An 11,674-nucleotide genomic window follows, 5' to 3' on the forward strand; every position below is an offset into this window, starting at 1 on the left:
GCGACAAATGCACACAGGATGGCGAGCGCGCGCACACACACACGTGCGCTCTGTGAGTGCTCTGCTTTCCCACACCCCCGACTTGTACCACCCTCGCCAAGCACAGACCCTGACACCCCTGACCCTGAGCAGCCCACCTCCTTCCCCCATCACTCGTCCCTTCCCTGTCGCCGCCAACTCGTCCAATACGGGCGCACGCGCCACCCTGCCACACGCGCCCCCACCGCGTGGTCCCAGGAGGGAGTCCAGTCCCCCGCGCACGAATCCTTGAAACGTGAAGCAGCCACAACCTCCCGGGATGCTTGGGAGGCCGACCAATCCCGGGGTCTCAGAAGCTCCCGCACAGCCAGTGTCCCCACAACGGGCTAAGCTGCTTACTCCCCCCACTGCGTTCGGCTGTCCCATTCGGGCCCCAAGCCCCCACCTCGCCGCTGAAGGCGCCGCGCGGTGACCTTACCTTGCCTGGGGTGAAAGTGAACTTCCCAAGACCTGGTGATGAAGAGCGAGAGCTGGTAGAGCAGCCCCGTCAGCCACTTGGCCACCCGCATGGTTCCACCCGGGAGATCCCAACCCGGGAGGCCAACCCCAGTTAGCCGGCTACCCCCGCGTTCCGCTGCCTCTCCTCCTTCGCGCTCGCCGCTCTCCGCGCTGGCCGCCGCGGCGCCTCAGCAACCTCCGGAGCAGCAGCCCCGGCCCCGGACCGGCCGGTCTCGCCACACCGCCAGCCTCCGCTCCCTGAGCCGCTGCTTCATCGCACTGCAACTCCTCAGCCCCCTCCTCGCTCTGGGCAGCCTCGCTCTGCTTCCTGCGCCAGCACCGCCCTCAGAAGCCCTCTGCTTAGGTTCAGCTCCGCGCGAGGAAGCGACTCGACCCAGCAGGAACGGTGCCAATATAGCCACCCCGAGTCGGGCCAGTGCGGGGCAGAGCCCGCCCCCAGGGGCCGGGCCCGGCCAATCAGCGGGAGGCGCGGCCCAGGCTCGCCCTCGGGCGCGCAGCCCACCCCCTATCCTCCAGCCCCCCGCGGAGTGCGGTCCCCGCGGGTTCAGGCTGTGGGAGTAGCCCGAGACCTAGCTGGACACCATCCCGGTACCTGTAAAACCAAAGACTGGTGGTACAAGCTGCAAAGCGGAGGTCGAAGGATGATAAGTGTGTGAGGTTTTCAGTGAAATAACAAGCATTAGATGGAAAGTTTCTGTTGTTTATGTTTCACGGTAACTTTAGGCTTCTCAAACAAGGTAAAATAAGTTACAGCGGGAAGGTCTTGTAGGCAGAGGATGCTACCAACGAAGCTTAATAACCAGGCCTCATTTGCAAGAGCCCCTGGGTTGTCCTAGGAGTTGTTGGATGTTTCCCCTCAAGTACTGAGAAGCTAGGATTGCTATCAGCAAACACTTCTGAGTGGGGATTTCTGGAAATTGTCTAAAGAAATTCGAAATTCGAAGGAAAAAGGCTCTCAGTCTCAAAAGTTACTTGCTGTAATTTTGTTCTTTTAATATTCATTGTTTGTATTTAATGGGTATATAAAAGGGCCCAAAATACCATAAACGTTGAGCCCCACAAAACTTGTATCTGCCCCTGCTTGTGAGTCAACATTTTTATTGGCTTTCTGCTGATAGTTTTACTTTTTTTTAACTGATCATATTTTAGTCATATGTAATATCCGAATGGCCCCCACAATTACCTACTTAAACAATTATTGTAACTCTGAATCCACTTGTGTCACCTGGTGTCTGTGAAATTGGAAGGACCTCAACAGAAAGCAATCACATTTCAGAACTACCTTCTCATTTCCTAGCATCACCTGTTTGATTTGCAGGTTTCGTCATTGTTTCTCTCTATAACTAGTATGAAAACACAAGAGAAGGGAGTAGTCAGATTGCCTTGACATCCAACCAAGGGGGAGATAGAAAATGAAAGAAAATTTGGAGGGATATATGGGTAAATCTTCACAAACACAAAGGAATATACTCTCAATTTAGTCCCTGGCTGTCCTTTCTTCTCTGAGCGCTCGACAAGGAAATTTCTGTTTGCTTTGAATTGACCTAGGTGGCATGCTTCTGTACTTTTACATCATGCACTTACTCCACCTCTTGTTCCCCACAAACATGGAACAATCTTATTCAGGGAAGGAGAGTTTCATCTTACTTTGACCAAGGAGCTTACCAAGCTTGGATAGTAATTCTTCCACAATCAATCCCCTACTTTTGTATCCCTTCCTCACAAGGGTCATTTCACTCATTACAGAATTACAGGCTCCTACTGGCGTTTTTCTGTGTTAAGTGTACTGTTGCCCTAAAGAAAACAAAAGCAGACTTTACCCACACTTGTCTATTTAGTGGTTATCTTCAGTGCATTATAATTTAGTCATTTTAATTACATTGCAGCTCCAAATGCAGCTCTGAATGCATCTTTACAGTAGGAGCCATGCCTTCCCCCATGCAAATAACAGAAAATAGAACTGCACCTGTTTAATTGGCTATCTGACTGCTGGCTACAGGCAAAATAGATATTTCATTTCCATCACTGAATGTCATTCAAAGTAGTATTTGTAATGGAGTATTTGATTTTCAGCCTGCTTTAACTATTTGAAAACACTGTTCAAAGAATAGAGTTGTTTATTTCTTTTTCTTTTTAAAAATAATGGGAAGATGTATGGGATGAATATGATATGTCATTATAATCTTTACAATGTTTAGGAAAGAGCACTATTTCCCTCATTTCATAGGAGATAAATGTTACCTTTCCATATCATATCTAAGTAAATAAGGTGGAGTTCCACAAATCCTTTCTGACTCCAAAGTCTTTTCATTATACTAGACTATAACTGTTAGGATATTCCCATTGTTTCTCTCTCCCTTTCTCATCCCCTACTAATGTCAGCAATAACCTAATCTATGTCATTCAAATCAAGCAATTTCTCACAATGCTCATTACAGCTACCACTTATAAAATTTCATGAACAGGCTCAGCACTCTACATGGCACTTCAGAAATGTTAACCTATTAAGTTTGAAATCCCCCCCCCATTACTAACATAAAGTAATTCACTCAGATCACATAACCAGTTAAAGCAAATCTCTTTGTGTGGGACAGCTGTGTTAAGCTTGCTCGTGGGGTTACCAGCGTAGCAGCGTGAAGTTGTATGGCCTATATAAGGTGCTTGCACTCGAGAGAGATTGGAGATCGTGGATGTGTGGATTGCCTGCCTGCCAACCAGCCAGCCTGCTAGCCTGCTGCTGTGAAGGGCCATTTTGCTCTTTGTTTGCTTGAGAGACAGTTTCCCCTGCCTGTGTGCTTGTCCACCTTTGTGATACTTTATTAAAAAGAATGGCCCAACCCTTTCCAGCTCTGCAGTTTTTCTACCATCTGCCCAAATCCACTGTGAACCTGCCTGGCCTCAGCCACCAGCATTACATATGGCATAGCCGGCAGGATTCGGAGCAGATGGGTATGGAGCCACAGCCACCCTTAGAGAGGTGGGGTAGAGGACTTGTCATTGTTATGGCTCCCCATGTCTGTCCTTTTGGAGACGGTGGGCTGGCTTTTTTTTAAAGCCCTATGAGAGGAAACCAAGAGCTCTGTACAAGAGGTAGCCTGAGGTCGAGAGCTGCAGGGTGAGTGTGGACCCAGCGGCAGCAACAGTTTGAACTTGTGTGAGCGCTGGAGGAGGCTGAATAGGTTCATGAGTTGCAGTTTGTCCTGGAAGATGAATGTTGGCAGCAGCAGCTGTTGGAGGAACAACTGCAGGTTCAGCTTCAGACCAGCAGCCAGCAGCTGCAAGAGCTGAAGATGGAGCTGTGCTGGCGGAGTGGCTCTGAGTTAGCGGGAGCGGGCATTTCCAGCTCCTCTTCTGAGGATGAGGAGGCTTGGGCTGAAGCTGCCATCTACACACTCAGAGCTTGGCTAGTGGTCGTCCAGAAGGTAAAAACCCAGCAGCAAAGAGTACCTATTGAGCCCCTGGTAGGTTTGCTGAGATTATGGGGAGTAGGGTGGATGGCACCATGCTCTCTGGAGCAGAGGTGGAGAGGTAGGCCACTGTTGCCATGTGCTCCTCCTTGGGGCAGTGAGCTGCTGTGATGGCAGGGATGGGGGGAGGCCTGAGGCCCTATGTGAGCCTAGTTTCCTGTAATGGAGCTTTACCTTGGTGATTTGTACAGACAACTGGGCTGTCTATCATGGACTGACTCTTGGACTGCAACCTAAGGGGGACACCAGCTCCCTTGTTGGATGGACATGCCACCTTGGACAGTATAAGAGACCCTGAATGGGGAGGGGCAGCTCTTATGGACACCCTCCTGCAACAGGAAGCTGCTCTAACCCAGTTGCAGAGATGCACTAAGGACATTTTTGGTTTCAATGGACATGGCCCTGGACTGTACAGGCCCCCCACCTAAGATGAGTGGCCTTGTTGGCAATATGTGGTGAGGAGTTGGAGGTGGGCCTCCAGTTACCTCCCTGGGCAGAGCGCTCAGGGAGACATTGTGAAGGGCACCTTTGTAATGGTCATTTTTGGAATGTATGTAATGTACCTATTGTGAGGCAAGCAACCCTAAAGGGGTGGAATGTGAGGCAGCTCTGTTAGGCTTACCCGCGGGGTTACCAACTGCAAGCACTTCGCCTGATTGGTGCATGGGTGTGTAGCAGCACATGTGTAAAGCCTATATAAGGTTATGAATGCTTGCACTCCAGAGAGATTGGGAATTGTGGATGAGTGGATTGCCTGCCTGCCTCTGTGATGGGCCATTTTGCGATTTGTTTGCCTGAGAGGCGTTTCCCCTGCCTGTGTGTTTGTCCACCATTGTGAGACTTTATTAAATGGAATGGGCCAATCCTTTCCAGCTCCACAGTTTTTCTACCATCTAACTGAATCCAATGTAAAACTTCCTGGCCTCGGCCACCAGAATTACACTTTGGTTTTCATTTCTATACTTATTTAAAAAAAAAAAAAAAGATTGTACTTGTACTTTTGTAACCAGCAACTTAGAAAATGAAAGCCGTATTTATATAAAATATAATTTTGCTTAATTTATTATTCTGACAATAATCACTATAAATAAAGCTATACTATGTGGTTGGCACAGTGTAAAAAAAGTATTTCCAATTTTTCAAAGCAAGAATATGCTTACTATATTCATTATACACAAGATAGTTCTTGTTTTATAATCCTAATTCTATCATAACTAGATGTGTAATTTTCAATAATTTATGTAAATTCCATAACCTTATATTTTATCAGTTATAAATGGAAGTAATAATAATTCATGCAATTGTTAAAGTGATTAAAAGAGATCACACAAGTAATATACTTGGCTTAACACTGGACAAAATATGTGCTCATTTCATATTTGTGCTGATTATGATTGATATTCCATTACCAAATATTCATACCAAAGGAACAATTATTTGTATACAGACTGCTTTTCTAATAATAGTAGCTAGGAATGATCTATCTATCTAGCTACTATCTAGCTAGAATGATCAATCTTACTGTTTACTTGAGAGTAGGAAATTTTCTGAGACACTAGACTTTCAGTGTTAAAATTTGGGAAGTCCTGTGCAAACTGGGATGAACTGGTCACCCAAGTTCAGGGTCTCTCAACCAAGGCACTATATTGACTTTTTTTGATTTATGTGATTTGTTGTTATGGGTACAGCCATGTGCATTGTAGAAAGTTAAGCAGCATTCCTGGCCTCTACACACTTGATGCCAGTCCCCACCTGTGTTGTAACAACCAAAGGACATTTTCACACTGTCAAATGTCCCATGGGAGAAAAATTGGCCCAAATTGAGACCCATTGACCTGAGGGAGAAAACTGGGAAATGGTAAATGCACACAGGAGATTTGTCAGGAGATCTCATAGATGCCGCTCCACTTTTAATTACAAATGGCCAATGGTTTAGTAAGTCTCTTAATATGTTGTAGCAAGTGTGGGAAATTACTTATCGTTGTAATTAAAATGGTACAAGCTGTAGTCACTGTCTTTGTTTTTGTATTCAGGATCTCATGAAAATGAGCCACAAAGGAATGAGGTAGCAACAATACTGCAAGTGGAGGACCCCAATCTCTCCTGGATTCAGGTGCCTTGGAGAGATCAGCTATCCCATTTATTAAGCAGAAACATGACATCATGCATGAGAAACTAACCAGCAAAACACAGTACACAATTTTATTATTTAGTTTTGCAAAACTGATTAGATTTCTCTTGCCCTTTCTGAGACATAACACCACACAATCTGCTGTGTCTGATTCCTGACCTACAGAAAGCTCCAGCTGGGCTAAGCATCACGGTCTTGAGCCTTCTCTGGACGCGACTGCCTTCAGTCATATATGCTTGGGCTCAACCTTCACATCCTCAGGATGGGAACAGAAAGTCACTCGGTGCTTTGGCTTTCCTCCAACATCTCCCCTCTTTTTCTTAAACTCAATCTGCAACATTATGGTATACAAGGAGGCTCGTCCTCCAGAACGACACAAGTCACTTCTACTCTTTCTTCAGACTAAGCAAATACAAAAACATAAAACAACAATGACAATTAATGTGCTTATTGTAGAAGCTCCTAATAATTGCAAATGTTTAACGGTTTAGTTCAGATAATTGAATACAGATAATACTACTTAATAAAGTGTGCTAGAAAGCAATTTCAACTTTTCTCTGCAAGTGTCATTTATATCTTTTTTAGAGCCTTATCTATTAAATATATTTCAGGCAAGTTTTGCCATTGTTTCTGCATCTGAACAGGGATCCAGACTCCTGTTCTGGCTTTAAGTATAGACAACAGAATCAACAGATTGATTATATATAATTAATAGAGGAATCGAGACATGTATGAAAAGGACAATTCACACAGGTAATGAGATTAATTGATTCATTCCAGAACACAGGACCAATCATGAACATATAAGGTAGGCATACATAAGTCTGAAAGGTCCACCCTTGTAATATATATAGAATAAGGTGATGTGACCCATTTTGTATAGTAGGTAATCAACCATGTTATTTTATCTTTAAGCAATATTCTCCTGCACCTATACAAATGAGTAATCCATCTGAGCCCATAGTATAATTTGATGTAACCTGTCCTTCCTCTTCAGGCCTTAAGGGTCCACGGCTGTCAAATGGTCATGGAAGCCAAATAATTATTAACATAAACAGAAAAAAGGGGTGTCTTTCCAATGAACAGGTCTATTTAAAGGAGGATTAGGAATATAAATCCAATAAAAATAGTTCCACTTACTGTTATAGACACAAAAACCAACATTGCCAGAAACAGAGTCAAGGATGTTTTTGGAGTCTTAGTCCCAATTAAAACATTTTCTGCCTCCTGCCTGGGTAAGTTTCTTCAGTTGCCCATAAGTGGGCTGTTCAGCTTTTTGTGTTGCTGTTATCTTCACCTTCACTTCTCCGATAACCTTTGGCTCTAGGTTTAGTCTCTCTATTTCTTCTTCTGGTGGCTCAAAGATGTTAAATCTCCCTCTCTTTCACTTCCAACTCATGCCAAGGCTTCAATTTTCTGGAAGGTATCTACTGGTTTCCCATATCTGTGGAGATAAGAGCAAATCCTTGCCCCCCTATTTTGCCCACGTTGCTGTTGTAAATCAGCAAACTGTCCCTGTTCAAAAAACTCATCTTGTGTAATATCAATATTAGCAGGAGAGTTAGCGTTAGCATTCCAATTAGCTTGATTATGAGCCTGATTCTCCCACCAAGTTATAAATTGTAAATATTTCGCTGTTGAAAGAACAGTCCAAGCTAACATCTCCCAACAACAGAAGGAGGAGACAGAGGCCAGTTATCTTAGTCAGTTTTGAAAGGATTAGTACCATGTTGAACCTCTGTGTCAGAATGTTAAGTCACTCTTTTTGCAGGATGCGGCCTGACAAGCAGCCAACTGCCTGAAGCACTTGAGATAAATTTTTGAAATGACTTATTAGGGCCCTGCTTAATTTTGCTTAATTTCTTTGTTTCACATATCTGAGCACATCTTTACACACAAACAAGACACAAGTATAACACAATACTTTGATTAATCCTAATACTTGAATTACTATTTGACTTCTAACTCTGAATATATCTCACAATGCACTAACCAAATTAGCAAGTCTTAAGGATTCACATTCCATTCAATTTAAATTTAAATGAGTGCTCTTTACAAGTTCCAATTTTAAAGCAAAATGTAGAGATGAAACTATTTTTTCAATATAAGAGCAGACATCTTCAATTTTTGCATGCAAGAACTTAATTCAGACCTTAAAAAATTACATTTTAGAGAACATCAAACAAAAACTAAACAAACTAGAATCAGCCAAACCAGACAAACCAGAGAGAAACCCAGAATTTCAGAACACAATCAGACTAGAAAGATACCTGCCTAATCTTAGGGCATTTTCTGACAGAGACTAAAGATGGATGGGACTAATCAAAATCTCTCCAAGACAAAAAACAACTCACAGCCACTGAGAGATTTTGTAATTGGATCCATCAGGAGTCCCCCGTCTAAGTTTTCAGGCAAAGAATAAGAAAGAGGCCCTGGCCGGTTGGCTCAGCGGTAGAGTGTCAGCCTGGCATGCGGGGGACCCGGGTTCGATTCCCGGCCAGGGCACATAGGAGAAGCGCCCATTTGCTTCTCCACCCCCCCCTCCTTCCTCTCTGTCTCTCTCTTCCCCTGCCACAGCCGAGGCTCCATTGGAGCAGGGATGGCCCAGGCACTGGGGATGGCTCCTTGGCCTCTGCCCCAGGCACTAGAGTGGCTCTGGTCATGGCAGAGCGACGTCCCGGAGGGGCAGAGCATCGCCCCTGGTGGGCGTGCTGAGTGGATCCCGGTTGGGCGCATGCAGGAGTCTGTCTGACTGTCTCTCCCTGTTTCCAGCTTCAGAAAAATCCAGGAAAAAAAATTAAAAAAAAAAGAATAAGAAAGAAACAAAATGATAGTTCAGAGGATTGTATCTAAAACATTAAAGAAAATCAGGCCATAACCGGAAAAGCTATAACTTTCCTAATACCCGAGTTTCCTATCCATTCTCAAATTCTATAGCTGCTACAACTGGCAGTTTAGGTTGACCATGCTGAGACCTCTCCTCCACCCCAAATCCAGCTGAGCAGCAAACAAGTTAATAAGTTCTGATAACCCACTACCATCGGACCAGCCTTTTAAAGGAATGATTTCTCCACTCTGATGAGCTCTCCAGAGAAACTTCATTACTACTCTCCACTGTCATAAATTAAGTAAGTTTTTTCCTGTGGTGGTAAACCAATAACAGTGCCTTCTAACTAAATACCATAGTTCATGTAAAGTTTCTTTCTTAACTTTGACTTCGGGACTATATAACAATCTCTTAAGCAACTGCGAATAGGCATAGACTTTGTAGTCACCTGATGGGGAATTCCCAATTGCTCCACTATCCCAGAGTAGGGACTTACCTGTCCACATGAATCCCTTTGGTTCCTTTGGGCTGAAAATTAGAAGCAGTCTTGAAGACTTATTTCCTCCTCATGTTCCCTGTTCAGGTGCCATTTGTTGTTATATTCAGGATCTCATGAAGAGGAGCCACAAAGGAATGAGGTAGCAACAATACTGCAAGTGGAGGGCCCCAATCTCTCCTGGATTCAGGTGCCTTGGAGAGATTAGCTATCCCATTTATTAAGCAGAAACATGACATCATACATGAGAAACTAACCAGCAAAACACAGTACACAATTTTATTATTTAGTTTTGCAAAACTGATTAGATTTCTCTTGCCCTTTCTGAGACATAACACCACACAATCTGATGTGTCTGATTCCTGACCTGCAGAAAGCTCCAGTTGGGCCACGCTTCGTGGTTTTGAGCCTTCTCTGGATGCGACTGCCTTCAGTCATGTATGCTTGGACCACTTCCTCAGGATGGGAATAGAAAGTCACTTGGGGCCTTGGCTTTCCTCAAACAGTGTTAATCATTTTTATACCATTGTGTTGTTTCTGGGTATGCAGGGAAGAATCAAATTCCTTTTCCCAACCACTTTTACACTCTTTTCTAATTTTTTATTTACTTATCTACATTCAGTACCATAAGTTAAGGACAATGTGAGGAGAAACTATAGACAGTCTGTTTGAGGAGGTATCTCCAACACCAAATGCTTGTCCCCACTGAACAGAAATAAATTAAGTATTCATTAGATAAGCAAATACATCGCTTCTCGGCCTTTTGGCTAAGATCAAGTGTAGATAAGCAAGTACTAATATTGAAATTTATATAACCAAGGAGAATTAGGCAAATTACCAGCAATCTAATCATTTCTGTCTTTTAATTAGGATATCTTTACCATTTACATTTAATATAATAATGTTTACAATCAAGTTTATTATCCTGCTATTTGTTTTATATTTTTTTCTATTCCTTTTTTCTTTTTCTGCCTTTTTTTGGATTACATGAATGTGTTTTGTCATTCCATTTAATCTCCTTTGTTAAATATAACTTTCTTTTGTTATATAGGTGGTTACCTTAGAATTTATAGTATATTTTTTAAATTTATCTGTCTACCTTCAAGTGATAGTGTGCCAATTCAATATCTTTCCTCTTACCTTGTGCCATTCTCACCATACATTTAACTTTTGTTTATGTTATAAATTCCATATTGCAATGCTGTCATTTTTATTTAAACAGTTATTTTTGGCCCTGGCCAGTTGGCTCTGTTGTAGAGCCTCAGGCTGGTGTGTGGTTGTCCCAGGTTCAATTCCCAGTCAGGGAACACAGGAGAAGTGCCCATTTGCTTCTCCACCCCTCCCCCTCTCTCCTCTTTCTTTCTCCCTCTTTCTCTCTCTCCCCCTCCTGCAGCCATGGCTCAATTGGAGTGTGTTGGCCTCAGGCACTGAGGATGGATCCATGGCTTCTGCCTCAGGCCCTAAGAAGAGCTCAGTTGCTGAGATGGGTAGAGCACCGCCCACTACTGGGCTTGCCAGGTGGATCCCAGTTGGAGTCCATGCAGGAGTCTGTCTCTGCCTCCCCTCCTCTTGCTGAATAAAAATAAAAATAATAAAATAAACAGTTATTTCCATCTGGCATCATTTTCCTTTTGTTTTTAACATTTCTTATAATATAGGTGTGGTGATGATGCATTCTTTCAATATTTGTATGTTTTTAAGTCTTTTTTGACTTTTATTTTTAAACCTTTTTTTTTTATGGGTATAGAATTCCAGGTTAAGGTGTTTTTTCTTTTAGTACTTTAAAGTTTTTATCTACTCTCTTCTTCCTGAGTTTTTTCTAAACAAAAAAAAAATTGTCGTTTTTATCTGTTGTACATAGGATATTTCTTATTGTAATTGGTTTTTAAGATTTTTCTCTGGTTGAACAGTTTTATGCAATTGTCTTTATGGTGGGCCTTGTGATTTTTCTCATGTTTCTTGTGTATAGAGTTCATTGAGTTTTTTTGGGACTGTGATTTTATTATTTTTATCAAAATTTCAAAATTGCCTGGCCGGTTGGCTCAGCGGTAGAGTGTCGGCCTGGCATGCCGGGGACCCGGGTTCGTTTCCCGGCCAGGGCACACAGGAGAAGCGCCCATTTGCTTCTCCACCCCCCCCTTCCTCTCTGTCTCTCTCTTCCCCTCCCGCAGCCAAGGCTCCATTGGAGCAAAAGATGGCCCGGGCGCTGGGGATGGCTCCTTGGCCTCTGCCCCAGGCGCTAGGGTGGCTCTGGT

General features: G+C 43.5%; 1 protein-coding gene and 1 pseudogene across 1 annotated transcript in view; one reads left to right on the plus strand and one right to left on the minus strand.

The window, feature by feature from the left end:
- Positions 1–793, minus strand: part of ADAMTS20 (ADAM metallopeptidase with thrombospondin type 1 motif 20) — a 223,736-nt gene extending 222,943 nt beyond the window's left edge. The window contains exon 1 of the mRNA XM_066258150.1: positions 458–793. Within this exon, the coding sequence (XP_066114247.1) occupies positions 458–548 (91 nt within the window). The 5' untranslated portion in view covers positions 549–793. The remainder of the gene's footprint in view (positions 1–457) is intronic.
- Positions 794–10,166: 9,373 nt separating this feature from the next.
- On the plus strand, positions 10,167–10,299 carry LOC136327739 (U2 spliceosomal RNA; annotated as a pseudogene).
- The last annotated feature ends 1,375 nt before the right edge of the window (positions 10,300–11,674 follow it).

The sequence above is a fragment of the Saccopteryx bilineata genome, chromosome 2, assembly GCF_036850765.1.
Source record: "Saccopteryx bilineata isolate mSacBil1 chromosome 2, mSacBil1_pri_phased_curated, whole genome shotgun sequence".
In the NCBI taxonomy this organism is placed as follows: domain Eukaryota; kingdom Metazoa; phylum Chordata; class Mammalia; order Chiroptera; family Emballonuridae; genus Saccopteryx; species Saccopteryx bilineata.